At 39.4% G+C, this 24,680-nt stretch overlaps 1 protein-coding gene across 1 annotated transcript; it reads left to right on the top strand.

Moving 5' to 3' along the window:
- Positions 1-15: 15 nt before the first annotated feature.
- LOC103367103 (nuclear factor of activated T-cells, cytoplasmic 4-like) lies at positions 16-22,998 on the top strand. The gene is made up of 13 exons (XM_008295024.1): positions 16-474; positions 6,204-6,370; positions 8,191-8,703; positions 8,792-8,952; positions 12,427-12,589; positions 12,788-12,888; positions 14,245-14,346; positions 15,418-15,605; positions 15,731-15,871; positions 18,211-18,266; positions 18,351-18,477; positions 20,313-21,014; positions 22,718-22,998. Exons 1-13 carry the CDS (start codon positions 291-293, stop codon positions 22,786-22,788), a joined length of 2,676 nt encoding a protein of 891 aa, XP_008293246.1. The 5' UTR covers positions 16-290; the 3' UTR covers positions 22,789-22,998.
- Positions 22,999-24,680: the final 1,682 nt, after the last annotated feature.

Genomic DNA, 24,680 nt, shown 5'->3' with positions numbered 1-24,680 from the left:
GAAGAAGAAGAAGAAGAAGTGAATTCTCCAGAGCGAATTTCAAAGGCATCAAGTCTGAGAAACTTGCAAAAACCCCCGAGCAAGAAGCAGTGGAAAAGTTGCCGGAGCAAAGCCTTTCCAAGATGAGGAATATTTGCGCAATGACACGCACGCATAGGAGGAAGTTTTTGGGAATATCTTCGTGAAAGTTTCTCCTCTTTTTTTTTGCGCATCAAGGACATTAAAAGTCGCCGTGTCCGAGGCAGGGGAGATAAGATTGTATCAGCGTCCCTGTATCCTGCCGGAGGGCGATGGGGGCCGCGCCGGGCTCGGGCTGGGAGGAGGGCGAGTTCGAGTTCAAGCTGGTGTTTGAGGAGGATCCGCCGCCGCGCCAGAGCCAGGGGCCGTCCCCGGTGCGCACAACCGAGCCGGAGAGCTCCGTGGCCAGGGAGGAAAGCGAGGGCGCCCTGCTGCACCTGGATTCCAGCAGCCTGGGTTAGACTCCTTCTTTGAGTGGATGAAAGTGTTAAATTAAACATGACGATATAGGTTTTAATGCATGGGAATGCGTGCGTCTCTGTGGTGATGGAGGGCCTTCATGTTATGTGCGTGCCTGCTTCTGCATATTTTTCACTTGTGTGTTTGTTTTGCGTTTGCGTGCATATCTCGCTGTATCCCGAGTGCATTTGTGTGTTTGTGCATGTGTGCGTGCAGCCCCAGACTCAATGTGTTTCCAATCAGCTGTGCGTGTGAGTGAAGTTAACAGCTGCCATCTGGGGAGGAACCTCAACCTCTGTGTACTGAACACGCACCACATACACACCTCCCTCCCTCCCTGTTTCACTCACCCCTTCATCTCCCTCATTTTTTTTTTTTTTTTTACCTCCACTCTCTCACACATGCACACCTCACATCCTCACATGCACTCATTTGTTTCCCGCCCACACTGGCATACAGTTGTATCACCACACCCAAGGCATGAAAGTGAACTGCAGGAGAAACAACAGAGCATTTCTTCACTTTGGGTGATAAGTTGTTCTGTTTATTTGTTAGTTGTTTTACATTTCAGCAGGCAAACTCTTACACGGGCTGACCTTTGCATCGCTCCTGGATTTCCATACATGTAGTCATGTAGCATGTCAGTGTAACACAACTTTTTTGGCTTCTGAATACAAGAAGTTTCGACTTGTCACCCTGATCCAACTAAAAAGTTAGTCTGAGATGCTCGACGAGGCCAAATAGAGCGATTTCTCAAGATATCTGCTGAAAAACAGTGATTTATTTTTCCCAAAGGTACAATCTGTAGCCCATGTTTAGCTGGTTAAAGCGTAGTTGGAGTCATTTAACAAGAAATCCAAAGGTTGTTGTGGTGCAGTCGACACTGCGTTCCTTTCTAAATGAATTCTATTTACGGCAACCGCCATGAATCACACTCTGAAACTGATTTTAAAAATCTAAATTTAATGTCGTGTCATGACTGCCGCCTGTTTTATGAGGTCAGTGTTTGTGTTAAACTCTGAAAAAAATGGAATTGTTGGACCAACGTTGACAGATTGCTTCATGTAGTAACACGCAATTGAATGAAGTTTATAGAATAGACTTAATTTATTGTTATTGCAAAGTGTACAGTGAAATTAATCAGGAATTTTGTCTGCATTCGCACATGAAGACGTTTTTTAAAAGTACAGTAAGAAATGTGCAAATATGTGCAACCAAAAAATGGTATTTGCAGGTGCATTTATGAAAACCGTGGTGGCATATTCTATTAACGATAGTTGACGCTAATTAAGTTTTAAAATATTTCGATGCCACTGTTTTGAAGCTAGATGTACTTTAATGATTTGGTTCCTCTCAGATGCTGCGACTTAATTTGAAAGAAAGTCAACTTGAAGTTTCCAATTTCTCCAACTCAATCGTTCACTTTACACAAGCGTAAAATGTACAACGTGATTTTGCCATTAGACGTACAGCTCTTTCCATTTCTCTGTAACCCTGCCTGAAGAAGACAGTAGTTGAGTTGCAGCAGAAAAATTTGAAGAAACGTGGACGCCATGACGTGCTGCACACTCCTGTGTAAGCAGTAAACCCAGTTTTCACTTCTGAAATCAGAAATTAAAGTGAAATTATGTGAACGATGCCAGTTTAAAGGGACAAAGTGCAAATTCATGATAATTGAATCCAACAACTCCCTTCACAAAAGCAGAAAGATGAATTAGATTTACTACAGATGTTTCACAGTAAAGTGTTATCTAGTGTTTATAGAGAACATTCTGATAAAGGAAACACAATTCGGTGTGGGAAAAGTACTTTCATGCTCATATAATGACCGCTTGGATCTGTTTTGTGACCTCTTGAGTGGACGCTGACCCCAATTTGGGAGCCACTGATGTAAAAATCACATTTTGTTAGTCATTATACTCCCCACAATCACAAGTATTTTTGGTCTGTTAGACTTTATATGAGACTTCCCATAAAACTGACTCATACATCTGAATGATTTGTATCATAAACAGTTTTAAGAGGAGAACTGAATGTGCTAACTTCCCTATTAAGTTTGAGAAACAAAGAAAAGTGAAAAGAAATAACGATAGTTTTGTGTAGCAGAAATATGTCTTTTTTTTTACTTGCTTAACCATAATTTCTAATTTATTGCATTTTTATATCACAGATGATAAAAAAAACACCCATTGAGGGAAAATTCACTATTAATTTGAACTATTTTGAGGGAAAACAGGAACTATTTGAGGAGAATCTGAAAAGTAAACATTGCTTTGTGTAGCAGAAATGTGTATTTATGCCTTCGATGATTATCTCATGAGGCTGCACGTTTATATTTCAACTGCTGAAACCAGGTTGGGAAGATCTAATTATCATTCCTTGCGTGAGGTTCATGTCAGGATACAAGATTAAGTAGTGAAGTATATTTGGAGTGCAGATGAGGCTTTACCTAAGCAAGCAGCAAACTGATCACGTCTTTTGATGCTTTTCATATTAGTAAAAAAAAAAACAAAAATATAGGTACTTTGAGACAGTGTGCTAAGTAGGTCAGGATTTCCAGGAGAATGCAGCTGTGTTTAGTAGCTATCTTGTAAATTTAGTTGGAAATTAAAATGATCTGTTAATTTGCAAGATAACAAAAGGAACAAAGAGTGGAAAAAACATTAAAAAAACGAACGCAATTTTGTGACTTGATTATGTTTATTCTGGTTTCTAATTGCGTTAAACATCTCTGGATGACGATGGCTCGTTGCGAAAGCTTCATCTCAGGGCAGGATGAAATATTTTAGGATGTTAGATCTGAGGATTAGGCTTCGGAAAACAACTGATTGCCTTCAATGACTTCAGGCAATAATACAGTTTTCTGCTCATCTGTATGCAATATATATACACGTTGACAAATAGCTATAGGGCACATGCAATGTATTTAAGAGGAAAAAACAAGTAGCAATAGCAAAACGTCTGCTAATTTTGTCGCCTTTTCTGCTTTCCTTTCTCACTCATAGGGGCCCTGACCTACAGTTTAGGTGTAAACGTTGCATTTTTTGGGGTTCAGGTCAGGACACTGACTTACACATGAAAGTATATTAGATCTTTTAGACATAAGATCAGCTTTTTTGTGGTCATTAAGTGTTAGGTAAGTTTTCGTGGCTCATAAACCTCTCTGCTGGTCTGCACACAAACATCTAAATCACCGTTTCATGTGAACAAAAAAAAAAAAAAACACCCACCAGCAGAAGAGTTGCCTCAGCACTGCAGCTTTAATCACTTGGAAATATTTTTTGTTGCCAGGAAACATTTGAAGAGATTTTTTTTCACCCCAAAGTCTTAATTTGTTGGCAGTTGCTGTTGTGTGTTGCCCAAAAAAAATTGCCTGCATGGCCCGCCGCCACTGCAGAGCAACGGCTGGAGCCTCGTTCATTACAGAGTAACTACTGTTTGGCTCCGCGTCGAGGCCCGACCGAACCGTGCTGGGGAAATGTTGGGATGAGGGCTGCGGCCTTGAGGGGTTGTGTCCTCGCCCGGGTGGCTGTTTGGCGAAAGTTTTGTAGAGCTCGTGAAAAAAAAACAAAACAATTATTATGTTAACTGTCAAGGCTAGCAGCAGAAACGGGTGTGTGGTTCTTAGTTTGGATAAATGAGCCAAAAGCAAACTCCAGGATTTGGTTAGAATTTCCATTTCACCATTTACTGCAGAATTTATGACTATAAAACACACAAAAATGTACTGAAATGGTTCAAAAGCAGAGTTAAAAGTGTAGGAGGGTGTTTAATAAATCCTTGCCAGGAGTGATTACTGATTATAAAACCAAATCCTGCTTTAACCCTTTGAATCTGGAGCAGTGTCTGGGTGTTTTTTTTTGCTCCTGCTGTCACATTTTTACTAACTGTGGGCTTGTTTTTCACTTCAATTTAAAGTCCTACACCTCCATGAAAACAGTACAAGCATGTCTGGAAGTATAGGGAACTCAAAAATATAAATAAAAAATGTTTCTTGTGCAGTGTGACACAATTGTGATGCCATAAATCATATAAAGAAAAAGAAAATGTTAATTTTTTAAAAATTTATTTAACAAAAATGGAGGAAAAAAAACAACTAGAATTAGCATGTACACCATTTTTCAAGTGCCCACAAGTGTTAAAAATATTAAGGGAAAAAATGGAGTTTCGTCATGCTATAGATATTTTACCACTTGCTTTTTAAATTTGCCTCCATACTTGTCTTGCATGTGCATCTATATAAACACTAGCTGCAGTTCAGCTGAAAAGTCACTGAACTTTTAGTCACATGACTTTTGATCACAGCTGAGTCAGTTGTGAATTTTTGAGTGTGCCAGTAATCCAGAATTTTCTTTTTTTTCTTCTTCTTCTTTTTCCTTTTTTTTCGGAATCTGGTTACTGAAAATGGTTATTTTTGGCGATTAATTATTTGAATAAGACATGTAGAGTGGAAGGATTTTGATGTAATATCTCGTTTTGTAGCTCAGTTTTGGAAATTTTTTTCTGACAGATTATACATCACACATGAGTATTTCATGGGTTACTGGAAAGTTGAAAATCCAATGATTCAATTTCTTTTCATAGCTTCTAATTTTGGTGATTTATTTTTTAAAAAGAACACATGCCTTTTAAATTCACTGGATGATTTTGGGGTTATCCTTTTGTTCACATTTTTATTTATATGGTCATCCGGGTTGATATTTCTTACGGCAGTATTAAAGTTAGCATTTACCATTTATTATTTGTGTTAAAAAGAATTGACTAGATAAAGACTAAGACAGAGAAAAAAAATCACACAAACAAATTTAAAATGAACAGGAACAGTTGGATGTTGTAGGAAAGACACTGATATGTTTTCTTGTTGATAGCTGCCAGTTAAAATAACAATTCACCGCCCGTTAGCTTAGCTTAGCATAAAGACTGTAAACAGATGTAAACAGCTAGCATGAACCTACAATGTGCTATTTTTTTAAAGTCTGATTTTCATGCAAATTAGATGAGAGATAATATGGTAATTAATGAGCATTAGAGGTGACCTGAAGTGACCTCACATGTCAAACCGGCAGGTGTGGCTAGCCGTTTCTAGACCTTATGCTAAGCTAAGCTAATCGACTGTTGGGTGCCGCTTCACATTTTCTCAAAATATCAAACTTCTCCATTTCATGAAAGTGACAAAAAGCAGCACTTACTTCAAAGAATTCAACTGAGAAAAAAGTCCCAGTGTGTGCATTTTCCACATGGCAGTAATTACAGTAAATCAAGGAAAACTGATGTGCAACGAATGATAGAGGGCGTGCTGATGATAAAAAATGAATCTTTACTGGCCACAAATTGTGTTTACAATATTTTGATGGCCATCTAATGACTCTTTCTCATGCCAGATGTAAAAGAACTGTCACTGTGCGGTTGAGAGAAAAGATTAATGTGAGGTCACATGACCCCCAAAAACCACAACATGTGATATAAAAAGAAATCATGTTTGTACAAAGCGGAAGAACATGCAATTTTCTGCTAGAAAGCAGCCAGATGACAAATTGTTGCCATGTGGAAGTAAAGGTGTGTATTAGAAAAATTAACAAGCTGTAAACTCTTCATTAGCCGCATTTGTTATGAGCATTTTTTTTAGCTATGAAGTCCAACTTTCACCAACAGGAACATCGTGTGTGTTTGCCAAGTCATGTTCTAAATCAGATCTGGTTTCCTTACTGACATTTATTTATTTTCAGTTACAGACAACCACCTGGCTGCCACTCATGCAGGACACTCCATCAGCATCCCGAGCCCGCCTCCTTCGTCCAATCAGAGGGCAGGGATGCATTCCCCGCCTCCTCGAAGGGCTCCAATCAGAGAGTTTAGTGGAACCTACGAGAGTCTGCCGGCGCGCTCCGTACAGGTGAGACGACCTGCTTACAAGTTTGTTGTAATCTGCAGTTTGAACGAAAGCAAATCAAAATTTTGTTTAAAAAAACAGCTATAATTGATATTTCTACATCAAAGTACAAAGCAAACCGATAGAGACGTGTCACCTCCATGTAAACCTGGTCTTTGTTTAGCTGCAGTTTTGTAGTTTTCAACCACTGCACAGCAGGCATCTCTTCTGTCGGTATGGAAGTTGGTTGGTATGTTACATTCATATGTTTGTCATATTGATTCTCTATGTATGCTTTTGCGTACACACATCTATTGCATATCTGTCTGTTTTGGAAGAGGGATCCACCCTCTATACAGCTTTTCCTGAGGTTTCTTTATTCTGTTTTCTTGGAGAGGACTTCCTTATCCAGACGGAGGTTGCCACATGGTATACAGTTTGCAAAGGCCCTCAAGGCAATATTATTTTGGGCCATTTAAATAAAACCAACTTGATCCGACTGCATACAAACTACTCTGCACCACACACTGGACAGATATAATTAGAAACTAGCTGCATCGTGAAGCCTTTAGCAGCTAATGAGCCAAATATTTCCCTCAAGAGGTGGAGACCAAAAACAGAGCAAAAAGAGAGGAAATCATTGTGTTAGATTGAACAGGTGGACAGAAACAGGACCTCAGATGATGTTGATGTTGCTCTATAACTGCTGTTCTATTTATCATTTTGACTTGTTTCTGCTGCAACCTAGTGGACAAAGCATAATGTTCCCCTGCTTTAAGGACACTTTTTGCTTGTTTTAAACCACTAACCTCAGATTATGATGCACATTATCACAGTTATGACACAAGTGTTTATTTCTGCTCAAACTCAGCTAATTAACGCACAGTTTTTAAATGTTATGTCGACTTTAAACATTTTCCAAACTCGCACCCATTCAAGTGTTTGGACCACTAGGTTGATTTTTCAGTTTTCAGGCAACCAGTGGTTTTAGTCAATGAACGCACATCATTTGCAGCTGCTTGGTTTTGATAATCCACATGGTGAACACATTGTTTGCTTTTATTTGTTGTGTTATGCTGTTGTTGGGCAGTTTGTTAAATTTTTTTGCACGTTCGGCTGCTTGTTTACTGGGTTTGAAATGTTTACAAGACCGCTGCTGAAACATGTAGCAGTACTGTTGTGGGTTGAATATTAAAAATTAACATGAAAGATCTGAATTGAGCATGCTTCGGAGGAGTTGTGAAAATCATCTGAGGATTTTTTTGCATGAAAAGGACTGCTGTCCAGTGGGTGACCCAAGTGAAAATCAGTGTCATGTGTGCACCAAGAGTTCACACTTGCATTGCCACATAAATACGACATTATGTTGACAAAATATAAAAGCTGCTAAATGCTCAGTTTGGTAGATTTTGTTCATAGAGTAAGAGTCAGGTTTTAGCCACTAAAATGAGTGTGGAATGTCTGCAACCTGTGATATGTTTTATTTGCAGTTAAACATTAGGATTTTTAATCTGGTGTGCCTTCAGTTTTATCTTCTCATTGCTTGTGTCGACATTATTGTAGCATCTCAACCTTAATATTTTAATTTGGTAGGTAAATTTGTCACACTTTCTTTCTCTATTGGAAAGCAGTTTGGCTCAAAGCGTACTGTTTTAAATGTGCAATATAAATAATATATCAATAATGGTGACTTGACAGTTAAAATTTAAAGGTTTCCAATAAAAAGCAGCAGATTTTTACATGACGACAGACAAATGTCTTAAATTACTTGTTAAATGTTTTATTTTCTGTGACACAGCTAAGGAAGTAAAGTATCCCTTTGCTTGCTTTCGTCTTCGCTGCAGGTTTCAGAGTCTCGCGTGGTCGAGTGTCCCAGCATCCAGATCACCACCATCTCGCCTGAGGACGAGTCGGCGCCCACCATCTCTAGCTACTGGGACATGAGCAGCAGCGGCGGGTGGGACAGGGAGCGCCTCTACCTCCCCCTGCTGGACCCCTTTTCTTACCGGGACAGATGCCCCGGCTCGCTCAGCCCCAGCCCCGCCTCCAGCCCCTCCTCCCGGGGTTGGCTCAGCCCCGCCTCCAGCTGCGACTCCCTGCTGGTTGAGGAGGAGGAGCTCAACGAGGCCGCCATCAATTTCGGGCTTTCGCCATCGTCCAGGCCGACTTCCCCCGGTGGTAAGAAGCGTAGAAACTCCCCGCTGGCCTCTCCTTGTACTTCGCGGAGAGGCAGCTACTCGGAGGAGCTGCAGGGCTGCAACCTGGAGGGAGGAGAGTCCAGCCCTCAGTCCCAAGCTCCGCCCAGCAGCTGTGAGCTCAGCATCCCGCAGAAAACCAGGAAGACGTCATTAGAGCAGGTAAAGATCAAGATCAGTGTTGTGGTGTTTCTATGATGTTATGGAAGTAGCAGCATCGCACTGAAGTGGTGGACTTTCTGCGTTCCAGTTGTCTCCCAGGGAGGTGGATCAGGAGCAGGCTCCAGGCCAGCTGCCAGAGACCCAGCAACCCAGGAGGGAGCCCCCCTCGCTGGGCATGGACTACCTCTCTGTGCCCCCTGCTCTGGCCTGGGGAAGAACCAGAGCCAGCGCCCACAGCCCTCTGTTCAGGCAAGGACACACAAACGCATGTAAATAACGTTCAAAGCAAGAAGAAATCACGTTAAAAGTTTTACTCAAACTACAAAATAACAGAAAAACACACGTTACTTTTTGAAGATGCATCTTTTCAGAAACTTGTCTTCAACTTTTCCAGAGGCAAAGTTAACGTTTTTTGAAATGCTATTTTTCTGAAAAGACGCAATTGATGAAAGTCACTTGTTTGTAAATGCAAACAAGGGCATGAAACCAAAATCTTGATCATTTCAGCATTTAAAACAGAAATCTGTTTCTCTGTGAATAAAGTTCAGCTTTGGTGAACTTTGACTTCAAAATCTGCTCCGCTGACCGTTTGCAAACCATCCTGACAGGACCGACCAATGAGGGAACAGAGTTAGTAAAGATTTTGTCACTAAAAATAAGATTGAACAAGAAAAACAAAGCCCAAAATGAAAAAGGGAAACACTGGCACTTGTATTGGCATTAAAAGCTCGATCCAAACTCTCACTAAAGAATAAACGTAGCAGACCTAACATCTTATTTTTCTCTGTTTTGAATCGTCCATTTTTTCTTCATGCCAGTCATATTTTGGTGACAGTTGCTTTCCAGTAGTTGTGGTTCTCAGTTTTAATTCTCTGTGGCTGTTTTGACGTGGAGTCGAGCGGTTGCAGGAAATTGGGGTAAAAGGGAAAATCATGCTTGCAACTTTTTCCAGTACAAGCCTTTCAATTCCACTGTTTCCTTTTTTTATTTCACAGAACTTAAGATTCCAAGTAATTTTATGGATATCATATCAGCTGCTTTGCAACATTTACATTTATAAAAACCTGCTCTGCCACAGACAAGAGATTTTTCTTTTATTGCAACAAACTACATCAAGCTTCTGTCACCATCTACCGTTCATTTCACTGTGCTCTTTTCTGCTGTGCTTTTAACTGATCTCAGTTGGCTGCTGGTTCACTTCCCAGTATTGATTGTGTTCGTCAGAAGTATCTGCTGTCACATGCAGTACGCTGTATTAAAACCAATCTGACTTTAAAGCCACTCTCTGGTCATTGATTCAACTCCTAAAGACTCATCTTTGTGTATCAAATGTAGTTGTTTTCCCTTTAAGATAATCAATTCCTGTCATAAAATGGTTTCAGTGTAACTCCGCATGTTGTTTCCAATAGAAAGTGCAGGTCTATGAAGAGACTGCCTCTTTCTCCAACCACCTCTCCACAGTAGCTGCAGCTCGAGCACACCAGCTCACCTACAACTGTGCTCAAACACTGTAACACCACTTGATGGTGACAGTTTGTAATATTAGAGTAACTCAGCTGTACACGTTCTGATTGGAAGCAGATTGTGAAGAAGAAGAATGATACTGAAAGCCCCCTTCTCTAAGTTGACAGGATTGGGTTTTTTTTTTGGTTTGTTACATATTAAACTCTGTGAAATCTGTGTTTTTAGGACCGTCATGGCTACTGTCTCAAGGTGTAAACGCTCAACCATTACAGCTTATTTCACTCATAATGTGTCTTTCAACATTTCAAAAAACACCATATGGACATGTTAACTTTTCACAACTTGATGCTCATTAGAGGGGGCTCTTGAGGAAAGTTATTCACGGTCTAGACTCTGTTCCACTGTGTCTGTTCCTGGACTTTTTGAGCCTACGTGAATGGATATTTTACAGCGGATGTGGACACACTGTATGCATAAGCTTACACACAAATTCAAATCTAATAGAATTAAAGCTACAGTAGACAAAAATCTGGAAACACAAAATAAAAGCAAGAATTTGAGCTTTCCCTTATAGTTTTCCCCTCTCTGTCCTAAACTTCTTCTTATGAGCACAGTAATATACATGTGCTTCTAAAGGGCATGCAACGCTAATCTAGTGATGCTGCTTCAACAAGGATGAATGGACCTGCTATCATTTAAGTTTTCCAGTCGTGATCCCAGTGTTTTTGTACAGCAGCATTTCTATGAGATTTACCGTTTACCTGTTTTCTTTTCAGACCTGTGTGCATGCAAAGCTCTTTGACACGACAGCAGTTTACCTGTCCAGGGGAGGAAAATGAAACTGGGAACACAAACTTAGGCGGATGCAATCATGAAGTTCTCTCCATCTCTGAAACTCTTCACTGACACTTGCGTCACTGCATTTATTGTCAGACTCTCTTTTAGAATCTGTTTTTGTTTTACTTTGCAGAATAGAAAGTTGTTGCCAGTGCTGGAAAAACAACTCTCCTGCTGGATGAATCAGGCTTTTTAACCATGTGAGGGGATGTGCAGGCTCGTTTGTATTTGTAAAACAGCCAATAAATAACAATGACACCCTCTCACTGAAAAGACCTCTGATTGCCTAAACTGTCTCATCATGGGATACATTTTCTGATGCTTGACAACAGAGGCAAGAAGTCTATTTTTTTTCTCATATCACTTATGTTGCAATATTCAGAAGAGGTTATTGGAGAATTTTTGCCAAATGATGCCGCAAAAAAATCCTGCCTACTCCAGCTTTAACCATCATTCATTCATCCAGATGACTAAAACTTCTTTCGTGTGCTGTACTTCTGTTTTGCCCTCATTGTGCTTTCATGTGTAAGTTATATTTAAATCTCATTATTTGGCTGCAATACAGCCATCAGGGATCAAATACGGGATCAGGTTTTTTTTTTTCAAACTCAATAAAATAAATGAATATGTGCTACTTCAGCGCTGATGCAGCTGTCTCTCTCCACTCTGTAGCAGTGTCCCATTCACAGCACCGTCTACAGTCGTTCAGTTTTATTCTGTTAAAGAAAAGGCAAAATTCTCAATATCCACTCAGATAACTAGAAACTGAAAAAAAGTAATAATAAATTTAAATTTGCTGAATTAGAATTTAGAGAAATAAGCTTTAGGATTGTGGTTGAAAAGAATAATTTAAGAAAACAAACAAAACTGTCCTGGACAAATTAGAAATCTAAATACCTGTCAACAGGTGCAGAAGTCTGATGGAGAGTTACAGAAAACGTTTGATTGCAGTGATTCCCTCAAAGGGTTCTTCAACTAAATGTTAGTTTACAGTCTCGTCATGCTTGTTTGCTTTATATATATTTTTGTTGAAGCAGCAATGTCACGATTTTCATTAAACTTTGATTTATTATTACTTTTGTCAATTTCAGCTTATTTCAGTGACAGCTGTTTTTTTTCCTTCTTTAATGGGAGGTTATGAATACATTTGACTGTAAATGGTTGTACGTCATGAATAACATCCAGTCAACACTGGATAAATACGGAAAAGTTTCATGTTGCTATTCAAAATTTTACACCTGGATTTACATTTCAGCTGCAAATGTTTGTCAGTTTCGCATATCAGTAATCAATCTCCTTGATTACTGATATCCTGTAAAAAAAAACAACATACTGATCGACCCCCAACAGTTGTTCATCTGCTTTGCTCCCTGGTTGTCCACATTCACTGCAGCTAAAACTGTCTGATTTAACACCCTTCAGGTCCAACGCGCTGCCGCCGCTCGACTGGCCGCTGCCGTCCCAGTTTGACCAGTACGAGCTGCGTATCGAGGTGCAGCCCCGTCCACACCACAGAGCCCACTATGAGACGGAGGGCAGCAGGGGAGCCGTGAAAGCTGCACCGACCGGACATCCTGTAGTCAAGGTGGAGCACAAACCTGCAGCTGCTGAAGCACATTATTAGTGATGCTGCACATATTGATCCTACTTTAACATCTCTGAGGAGTGTTTATGTTGAATGTAGTTTCATTTTAAGCTGAGATTTTGGTGAGATCGTGTCTGAAGACGCATGTTGTGCCTCGTCACAGTTTGATGTCACTGCTCACACTGTGTCCCTCTGCAGCTGTGTGGATACACCGAGAGGAAGCCGCTGTCGCTTCAGGTTTTCGTTGGAACGGCTGACGACCGATCGATCAGACCGCATCCCTTCTATCAGATACACAGGTACTGGGCTGCAGTATGTTTCTCTTTAGTGACAAGTTTATTATAACCATGCATGTTTTAGTTAATGTTCAAGGGACTCAACGCTCATGGGACACATCATCTGACCGCTGTGGTTTAACCGTTGCGTAACTGAACCACCAGCTGCTTCTACTGTTGGTCCAGCAAATTTCTTGCACTAGTTGTTCTCAGTGAAGCTTTTCTCTGAATGAGAGCAGCAGCTTAATGCAGAAAACAGGGAATCACTCAGTATGAGGGAACACATTCATATGAACTCTCGATAGAAGATATCAAAGCATCTGCTTTAATGTGTGCCCACACATTTACTGAACATTTAGCATTCTAGGGCGTCTTTAGGATAGTTTGGGACATCAGCGGCAGATCTGTTGAAAATGTCTTTTCCATATTCTTTGTACATGATCTTTTAATGGACAAGATAAGATAAGATAAAATAAGATATATGATACGATACAATACGGTAAAATGAGGAAAAATAACTTTATTAATCCCCAAAAAGGCAAACTTTGGTCACCATGCACACCGTAATAAGAGAGACAGAAGTGAGATGCTCACAGCAAAAAGGAAAAATGTTCTGCAGCAATTAAAACAGACGACTGAACAGATTTAGAGCCACTGCTCCACAAAAGCAAAACACAAATGCAATCAGTCAGTTAATAAACAAAGCTGACGATGGGTCATTAATGCTGGCAATCAACATGTTGGACGTATAAAACGATTAAAATATTATTTGAAAATGAGATATATTACATTCAAAAGTCTTAAAATATAACAAAGCTTTATAGCTGTAGTCACAGGATCCTCTAAAATGTTCAGCGAATCTTTTGAAGTGTTCACTCAACACATTTTTCCTAATTACTAAAAACATGGATAACTCTAAAATTAAAGTCTGACAGGTTTAGAATAGATGGATGTACTATTAGTGATCGATAAACCTTTTAACACTATAGGTCAGACAAATTGAAGCGTAATGAAATATAATGTAATATCAAATGTTAAAAAACACATTTTAATTAAATATATGCATGTGTGTTAATGCAGAGTTCTGATTAATGCTCACATTTAAAAAAAAAAATTAAATAGAAGATGCCAGAAAAGACTGTTAAATTGAATTCACAGAAGTCAAGGTGGCACTGAGTACAAAATATAAAGGAGATATAAGCCGTATAATGAGTTAAAAACATGAAAATCTTTACTTTTCAGAAGCTGTAATGAGAAACTGTCAGATTAGTGTTTTATATGGGACGCAATTTTTGTGTGATCCTTATATCAGGAAGCAGGGTTCAGCTTTGACAGATCTTTGACAGAGCTTTGATTTTAAAACGTTTCTTTCTCCTTCAGGGTGACGGGGAAGATGGTCGGCACGGCCAGCCACGAGAGCGTCCAGGCGGGAACCAAACTGCTCGACATCCCCCTGAACCCTGAGAACAACATGACGGCCCTGTGAGTCGGACAGAGACGGAGGAAACGTTTCCTCTTCATGTCTACACAACAAGGATATTTTAGCCTCGTATCTAGTTTTAAATCAGAAAAACAAAGTGGTGCAAATTAACTAAATATATATACTGACAGTTCAATAACGTATCAGTATTTAATTATACTTTCAGTCCACTGCTCGGTAGAGAAAAATATTTTACTTTTCACTCTACTACATATATTTGACGTATTATAATTTTGAAATAGAAAATGTATTTTATATCTTCAGTTTATGGAGTGCTCAATCTGCTTTTTAATTCTTCATAGCCTTTGAGAAGACTTCTTTAACAATCTGTCAGTGCCAGTTTTATCACTGCATTTTCCAAAAACTGGGTTTCCATTTTCATATTTCTTATGCAGAAAACAGCCTAATGTTTGTGTTTGAAGCTACAGATCCGTATTTTGTGATTCAATTTTAAAAATGATATACTGTTTATGTGAAAACACAACCAAAGATGTGATTTCCTGCATAATGAGTGCATCAACTTTTAAAACTTTAAGCAGATTTTGTAGGTCTGTACTTTTATAAGATAATGAAGACTTTAAACTGCGGCTTTTTTTAGTAGAAGTGATGAAATTGTGAATAACTTTTAATCACAGCTTAGAACCACCAGGCTAGTGAGATTAGAAAAAGTTTTATTATTGACACAGTGGGGAAATTTGGAGTGTTACATCAGCAGAAACGCAGGAAACATCAGTAAAAAAAAGTAAAATAAACAAGAGATATACCTAAACACTGTCGATACTATACAAATTCTTTAATTTACTAAAAATCTAGATATTGCAGAGATTCCTCTAAATGTTGGGAAACAGTGATATTGCACTGGGTTATTCCAAATGTATAAAAACATTGACATTGCACATACTCTTGTAAATATAGAGAAAACAGAGTCTTTTAAATGCACAAAATATTCATATTGCACGTTTAAATGCACAGATGTTGCACCAGAGTGAAGTGAGACAGTTAAGAATGTGACACTTAACAACTAGTAAATTACCAGCCCAGCGCTAATTTAAGGAACATTTTGTGTTTCTCAGCATCGACTGTGCCGGGATTCTGAAACTGAGGAACTCGGACATCGAGCTGAGGAAGGGAGAAACGGACGTCGGGAGGAAAAACACTCGTGTCCGTCTGGTGTTTCGGACTCACCTCCCTCTGGCGCCCCCTGTAGGTCCTCCTGGACGGGTCTTGGCCCTGCAGGTCGCCTCTCTGCCCATCGAATGCTGTGAGTGGCACTTTCATGGACATTCATATAATATTTATCTACATTTTCCAGTTGTGCACGTACTTCCTCTGCATTAGCTTTGTAAGAACAGCACTACTTACATCCGTCTTTCCTCGGTGCTGCAGCCCAGCGTTCGGCTCAGGAGCTGCCCGTCATCGAGTCCGTCAGTCTCACGTCCTGCTCTGTAGAAGGAGGCGAGGAGCTTCTGCTGAGCGGCACCAACTTTTTACCGATCTCCAGAGTTCTTTTCATGGAGAGAGGGACAGGTAAATGTTCAGTGGAGACACTAAGTCAGGGGTGTCCAATCCTGGTCCTGGAGGGCCACAGTCCTGCATGTTTTAGATGTTTCCCTTCTTCCAACACACCTGATTCAAATGATCAGGATCGTTATCAGGCTTCTGCAGAGCTTGATGATGAGCTGATCATTTGAATCAGGTGTGTTGGAAGAGGGAAACATCTAAAACATGCAGGACTGTGGCCCTCGAGGACCAGGACTGGACACCACTGCGCTAAGTCATCTAATGTGATCGACACTGCATGTGGAGAAATTAACCCTCCTATGAGCTTTGGGGTCAATTTGATTTACATCTCTGTCATTGACATCATTTTTAAAGTTTTATTTAAAGGGCCATTTACACATAAACTTGGGTAACCATTTTAATTATGATATTTTCTGGAGGTTTAAATTGCTGGGGTCAAATTGAACCCAAGGACAAAAGATGTCAGTAAATTTGAAGGTAATAGGAGGGTTAAAGAAACGAGTAGAAATAATGGCTGTAAAGTAAAGTCTTATTTGCAATGCAATCAAGAGATGCAGTTCATATCGGAAGATGCTTTTATTAGTAACAAAACAACACTTTTAAAATTTCGCACATTTGTAGCTTGGAAATTACTAATAGTTCTGAGATTTGCATGATACAAATGTTCATTTTGGTTAATGAGCAACTCTTTTTACATGTAAATAAACTGATAAGCCTTTATTTATCCCACAGGGGGATTCAGTACAAATGTCGGTACAAAAAAATAAAAAAAATCAACCAAAATATACACAAACACTAGTTGTAGAAATAACAGTATTGCACATATCAGGCCTACCGGGTGACCTGCAGGAAGGTTAACAGTCGCACACATACAGTACAGTTTTCTCTCAGTCGTGCAGTGGTTCAGTTAAAAAAAAACTGCAAAGAAAACAGTCTATTTTTAGCATTCACATGACTGAGTTTACGTAAATAAGCAAGAAATGTCGTGTCAGAGGCAGATTTTAGAACGAGCAGCGTTGCATCATGAACTGGGCTCGATGTTGTCTTCATATGAGAAGAAACTTTAATTTGTACACAACGATATGGTGTTAAAGCGTCTTTTTTTTAAGAGTGCAGGTTTAGGAGGAGTGGAATCATTAAAATAGTGTTGTTCCTAGTGTTGTCTTTCTGGTTAAAATCATCAGCTTCTTTAGACTAACATCCCTGCATCCATGTTTTTATTATTACTTGTCTTCCATCATTATTAAACCTCGTTATATTCTCAGTCTCAAGTAAATCCTCTGAACACCAAAACCCACTGGTGGGTTTAAAAGGTGTATTATTGTTGTGAAATTGCCCAAATTACACCATTTATAACAGAAAGAAACCATAAAAACACAGAGAATCATGAGATTTTCAATTTTCTTTGAACCTATCGTGTGTGTTATGCTTTGTTGGGGAAAATTACCAAATATAATCTTAAAATCTATTTATTCTACTTGTACTCTACTCATATAAATCTTTGTCTAGAATAAACAGCTTGCATTAGATTCTGTAAAAAAAAAAAAAAAACATGTAAAAAATCTGTGCTTTCTGGCACAACTTGAACCAGTGACCCACTGAGCTGCCACCAACAGCTAAAGATTTCATGAGTTCTTGGCTGAACTGCAGGCTGTGTGTTTCCACTGAGCAGAGAGGAGCCAAGTGTGGAAACAAGTTAGAAACTGAGACCTAAAGAAAACCTACTTGGTCAATAAAATAAATGCAGCATGGCTCAAAAACAGAACACAGAGGAGCAAGTTTTTGGAAGATACATCCAGCACAGGGAAACATCATTTAACACTGACATACAGAGTCATGTGAAAATGTCTAGTTTAGTTATTTCTGAATAATGTAAACAGCAAAATTTCTGCAACTTGTTTAGCTACCTTTTTTTTTCCAGCGTTAGTGACACCTGTGAGTCCTGTGAAAACTGTTTTACATGTTGATTCTTGTTTTTTTCAATTTTTGTACAATTAATAATCAAAGAAACTGAACTTTTTTTTTTCAATTATTGATGCACAAAAGATTGAAAAATTGCACATAAGACATTTCTGAGTTCTCTCTACTTCTAGTCATGGTTGTGCTGTTTCCATAGGACTTTATGTTGCACTAAAAATTGAGCCCACAGTGAGTAAATATGAAAAAGGAGCAAAAAACGTCCAGAAACTGCATGAGATCCAGAGGATTACAGTTTTATCAGTGATCATTGATTCATATTGATTCATTGATATATAGCAGACCTAATAAAAACAAACTAGAGGTAAGGCTGCACCCATGTAAGCATAACTCAAATATACTAATGCTAATGTGTTCTTACCCACCAGATGGTAAACTGCAGTGGGAGGAGGAGGCTCACGTCGACCGCGACAACAGCAACGAGGTAATCTTGTGACTTGTGAGCAGATAAACGGAAGCGTTTGATGAAGCTGCTTCATGTGAATCCCCGTCCGATGGTCTGTTTCAGTGTCTGCTGTGCGTGAGGGTTCCAGCCTACAGCGACCTGTCCGTCAGCCGGCCCGTGTCCGTCAGTCTCTATGTTTCTAACGGGAAGAGGAAACGCAGCAGCACTCACTGCTTCAAGTATCTACCTGGTGAGTGTCCGGTTGACCTTCATCTCTGTCTGCTGGCTTTTCTTTAGTTTGTGTGTTGTGTATTTTCACTCTTCTGACGTTACAGTCATCCCTGATATTGAGATTCACATGCAGCAATTACAGTGTCAATGAGCAGAAGTATTTTCAGTATGGGTAGCTGCAGTCAGAGGTCGACCGATGTTCTTCTTCATCAGGTCCAAAACTGATTTTTTTGGTAATCAAGGAGACTTATAACTTCTATTTTTAACTGAATTACATTTGAAAAAAAAATTAAATGTTGATGTAAACATTTTAAATAACGCCTACAAAAGACGTTGTTGAAATATGTTTGTATATTTATGTTTTACATGTTTACCGTTTCAACATTTATCCTTATCCGAGTGTTGATTGGCTGTTGCTCATGTCGTGTAACCAATCAGATGATGTTGTAGGCGGGACATTGCTTAATATCGCAGAGTATTGATTACAGATAGAGAAAGGGAAGCTGAATTAGAACCAGAGGAGGGTATTTTTAAACTTGTTTAAATGATTAGGAGTCAATTACAGGAAATAATGATACCCATAATCAAAAATATGCTAAATGTTGGATCCGATAGTTGACCTCAAAAACACGTGCAGTTTTATAGGAGCATAACTCACCTTTATACATCAATATCTTGAATTTTATTGTTTTTCTTTCTCCAAAGACACCTGACGTCTTTAAATAATTTAAATTTGCATTCATGCTGTGCAAAAAGGAAGTTTTACACAATAATTATCTCAAAAAAGCTAAAGATAAAGTTATTTTTATGAGTTTATTTCTGATTATTGTAGTTACTGAGCTGTTTTCTCATGAACTAAGTCCTGCACCACAAACATTTAACGTCATGATTTGTAAGTACTGAGTGAATTGTAAGTAGTTCTTTGAAAATACATTTTTTAAGTTCTTTTCAGCAAATGTTGACAGATGTGTAGCAGACTTTATTAAACTGAAAAAGAAGGAGCACATACATGTTTATTTCCCCCAAAACTAAGACATTGCTTTAATTAGGCTTGGTTGTGTGGCTCAGGTGGTAGAGGGGTTGTCCTCTGATTGTAAGGTTGGCGGTTCGATCCTCGCCTCCTCCACAGAAGTGACACTGAACCCGAAGTTCCTCCCAATGGCAGGCAAGCACCTTGAATGGCAGCTCTGTTGCCATTGGTGTGTGAATGGGTGAATGAGAAAACATTGTAAAGCATTTTGAGTGCCGCTAAGGTAGAAAAGCGCGATATTAAGTGCAGTCCATTTACCTTTTTTTTTTTTTTTGTAATTTGTAATAACAATGCAGTTATTAAGAGTCTAAAATATTTCATTAACCCTTCAAGCTTTGGGCTGTTTTGTGAAATTTCTGCCTGAAAACAACAGATTCAGTCAGTGACAGCTTTATAAAGTCAAGTTTTCGGCCAAACTGAACAGATTTTGGATGCATAAGTTGGGAAACACATGAGGGAATTTTGAACAGCAGTAAGTCTCCATCTTGTCCTCATCAGCAGGTCAGAGTGAGATCTGAAAAACACTCATTAGAGAATAATAACAGCCCATTAAACACTGATGTTACTGAATGAATCTGTTCTAGAAGTCTTGACTGCAAATCTGATGCAGCAGAAATGAGGCACAACAAAAGCTACGTTTTAATCACAGTAGTAACAGGGAACTTCTCTGTTGTTTATCAGTTGCTTCATATTAAAAAACCCAGCCTGATTGAGTTTGAACTGCTGAAAAAAACCCACATTATTAGCAATATTTAGCACTTACTGAGGAGGAGGGTGTGTACATTCTAATTAGTATAGTTCATGGATGTTGTTTTTCCTCACAGTGATGTTCAAAGAGGAGGACCCCCTGCTGTCCAGGCCCTCGGTGGTGCCTCTGGATGGGGGGACGGTTTGTCCGTCGGGAGGTCCGCCCAGGATGGACCGGGGTTACCATGACGACCGAGGCCTGGGCTTCCACCTGCCCCCCTACCCCTCCACCTACTCCCCTCCCTGCCCGGCCATGAGCTACCACGAGGAGTTCTGCTCCAAACCCGACGCTGCCGTGGAGGAGCCCGGCGGGTCCAGGGCCGCCCTGTCCGAGCGTCACCCCAGCTTTGAGAACCTGGAGCTGGGCTTCACCGAGCTCCTCCCCCCCTTGTACCCCCGCGGCCCTCAGCCTCCGTCCCCCTCCCCGTCCCCCTGGCTGGACTCGCCCTACCTCTCCTCCTCGCCCTCGCCCTCCCACTCCTCCTCTCTCAGCCCCTTCCCTGCTGGGAGTCCCATCTCCACCTCCCCACTGCCTCCCATCCCCACCTCCCCTTACCCGCAGTACTCTGCCTACCCTCCGGAGGTGTGTCCCTCCCCTCCGTCCAACCCCAGCCCCTATCAGGACATCTGCCCTGCACCCTACTCCCACTACGAGGGCTGGGACCCCCAGGGGAGGGTGCTGGGGACGGGACATGGGGGAGAGAGGGACGCCAAGATCCAGGAGTGCCCTCTGGAGTTTACCACCTCTGCCTCTATGCACCACATTACCTTTGAAGAGGGTGAGATACATCTTTTAATCTAAATTTATGCAATAATTTGCTGATAAAATGAAAAGATAATGTTGATGTAGATGAGATTTTAAGAAGGATACTAGAAAAGATTAGTATTTTTTGTGGTATTATGTTCAGTTTGTGTGTGTGGATGATGGAAGATTGAATGTGTTCTGCATGGAAAATGTGTAAATACATGGTTATGTGCATATCTGTCTCTAGTAGAAGTACAGATTTGTAAAGGGACTTTTTAAAAGCGATTATACATAATTTAGCTTTTTTTTGTTGATATTGAGGTGTCATGAGGTGTTTTGTGTTATTAATGTAGTCGGAGACAATCTCTGCAGTCTACTGATTAACCTTATTTTGTCAGGTTGGCCTTTTCTTCTATTTTCAGTGCAATTGAACTTTAAAAAAGTGTATTTTTACATTTATATTACCTACTCAGTCCATCACAATTTAACAGCATACTTTAAAACAGCTCACCAAACAAAACACTGGATGCTCTGTTGCTGTTTTAGACCTTGAACATCCAACAAGGTTTAGTCCTGTAATTGTGATTTATCCTCTTCTTCACCTTTGCTGCTTAATGGGGCAAGAAAATACACATTGTGATAAATGTTGGAGGAAAACTGGTTCAAGTATGTGGCTGATGCTGTGTGATCAAATGGTAAAAAAAAAAAAAAGTCCTAATTTTAATGTTCTTGATGTTTGAGATGGGCTACAGTTACAGTCCCACTAATCCTTCATTCTTCAAACCAAACATACACAGAATCTAAAATATCTATTTTCTATATTCCACTTTTTGCATTAACATAACTTTACATAACTTTATCCTTTAATTTAGTATAAATTTCTTTTTGGAAAACTGAAAAGGCTGTTATTGAGACATCTGTCAGTTGAAAAATCAGACATTGTTTTTTAAAATAGGCTGCTTCAGTTTTATCTTTCACTGACAGAAATCTGGCGATAAACATATCAGAAGCTTATCTTGCAGTTGTCGCAACGCCTGCTGGCATTTTTAGACATTCCCTGTCTTAACTGATTAAACGGCATTTTGCAGCATTTGGCTATTAGTGTTTTTACAGAAGTGCATGCAAGCAAACTTCTTCTGTAATCCTGACTTAAGCAGGTAAAAGAGTCTTGTTTTACGGTCAAAGTGGCATCAGTTCCCTTTTCTTTGTAATATGTGAAGAGCTCATTTGCAGAAACAGATAACTCCACTTTTGTAGATTTTCAGGAAACTTGTTTTTTTGTTGTTTGCTTGAGATAATATCACTCAAACTGAAGTTGAGTGGATTTGACTCACAATATGACAAATGACAACAATAGAGATAACGTAAGTTTGACTGCTATTGTCTCAGGTAGACGATGGAAAAGTGGGTTTTCTGAAGGTTTGTAAAGATGGAGTTATCTGTTGTTGTAAATGAACTCTTCAGTATTGTCTTCCCTTCATTTTTTCTTGAGATTCCTACAAATCTACTGCAAAAATGTTGCTTCATTTTTTGCATCATAACAAGAAGAGTTGCATAAATAGTGGCAGTTGCTTTTGCTTTTCAAATGAATGTGTGTAAAATTACCTTCAAGTTTTTACATACAGGCTCTTTGATTCTATCGATGCATAAACTAAGCAGACTGATACTGAGTGTATGAGGCAGATAAATGGATGACAGCAGCAGGATTGTGATTCTGTCCTCCTCTTCCCTCCACAGTTTCAGAGTTCATCGGGGAGGACATCCAGTCATACCAGTCAGGCTCACAGATGGACAACCAGCCCAACTGAACCGCTCGAGGCCCCCGGTTGACACCCAGCATCATTTTAATTTCCTTATGCACTTGGTATTAAGATATGCCGCTGCAGCAGTTACATGTAATATTGACAGGGGGACTCTGGTTACAAGGACACTGTTTTAATTATGACAACAGGTAACTGTTTTATAAAGGGAAACTAATGTTTTTAACATGTTTTCAATATAAATTATACAAGAAACTGTTTGGGTTGTGTGTGTTGTTTCTTTTTTAGCTGCAAAAATCAAAATTTACACTGAAATCATAAGGGAAGGACATTTTTTTATACATTGTTAATGTGTCACAATGGTGTTTTTTTTAAAAAAAAAATATATATATACTAGAAGCCATATCATGAGAGAAATAAGCAGTGAACACCTTGACTGAGTATTTTCACCTTGAAACTACAGTGTACCGATGATCGCCTCAAAAACTCAGATTCAAACTTTTAGGGTTTCATATGAAACAAATCTAAAGAACCAATCCTTCCAACTTGCACAGTGGAGTTTTTCCATTATTATTCTCCCTTAAAATTGGTTTCTGGTTTGAAAATTTGAAGCCCTGAATTACTCTAATTTTACAAGAACTGTGTAGTTGTTTTACAGTGTTTAAGCAGAGTTGTAGGTGAGCTGTGTGCTGAAACTGCAGCGAATAGAAAGATGTGTGGAGACAGAGGTGGTACGTCGTAAATTTTCACTTTAGGAAACAACAGTTTACATGAAAGCCATTTTAAGGCATCAAAAGATTATTTTCATGGATTAAAAAAAAAAAAAAAACTTTATATGTAAATTTGACACTATTCAACATTTTTTTCTACAATGCTCCACACCTATAAAATATTTGTGCACTGTTTAATTAAACAGCTATTTTATTTTACTGAAAAATCAACTGACTGAAAAAAGATTGCATTAGCCGTAACATTTCTCTGCTCACTTCCTCAAACTTTCTGATTAATAATGACAGGATTTAGATTGTTTTTTGTTTTTTTTGGCCAAATAGCAGCAATTATTTAGTCTATATATATCTTTATAAAAGGTAATGATTTACTAAAAAGAACTTATGATAAGATCTCGATGTTTGCAAATCAACTTCAGACAGCGTTTCTCAGTTTATGTTGGCTGGCGTGAAGGTAAAGAAGCGTGGAGACGAAGTGTAATTGTGTAAATCTGGCCTCTTGGAAAGTCTGATGTGAACAAGCTGTGGCTGTTGAAGCTGTTTGAAAGCTTTTGTAAGAGGAACAGTTTGTCAGATTGTCAGCGTTGTCTTGAATAGTGACACCTGGAGGGAGGAGGGAATCTGGACCAGAGCACTTCAGCAGACCTAAATCAGCAGCTGTTTGAGATGTTACTCGTCTTGCTGTAAAACTTCACAGGTCGTATTTTCAGCTGTTTGTACTTTAAATAACTGTGGCTGCAAGAGAGATAGACAAAAGTCTGTAATTCCTGCAAAACGGCAAAAGCAATAAAATCGCAGCAAAGCTAACAAAAAGGCGCTAAGATAGCAATATATGGTTTCTTGACAGTTTTATGGGTCTATATGGTTCAGTGGGACCATATATGGGCACGCTGGGAGACCAAAAAGCCTAATGTTTGAAGGGATAGATATAGCCGCTGTGGAGCACGAACATTTCTGAGCTTACTGTTGGATTCAGGAGCTATAACTCCGTCGAGACTTTTCCAGCTCCTACTTTTTGTCTCTGGCTGCAGCTCAGGAAAGGAGGTTACACATGGAAAGTTCAGGGGAGGTGAAGGCACCGAAAATAACTAGAAAGGAAAGCTGCCGGTGTTTAAAGCGTCCCCTGTTAATGCAAATAACATTATAAATAGTTTGTTTAAATTCAGTGCATATAACAACTGAGAGTCATATTGAAGGAAACAAATGGTGGTG

Source organism: Stegastes partitus, unplaced genomic scaffold (genome assembly GCF_000690725.1).
Source record: "Stegastes partitus isolate 25-593 unplaced genomic scaffold, Stegastes_partitus-1.0.2 Scaffold1015, whole genome shotgun sequence".
In the NCBI taxonomy this organism is placed as follows: domain Eukaryota; kingdom Metazoa; phylum Chordata; class Actinopteri; family Pomacentridae; genus Stegastes; species Stegastes partitus.
Note: the sequence above shows the minus strand (reverse complement) of the source record. Positions and strands in the feature narration are given on the sequence as shown.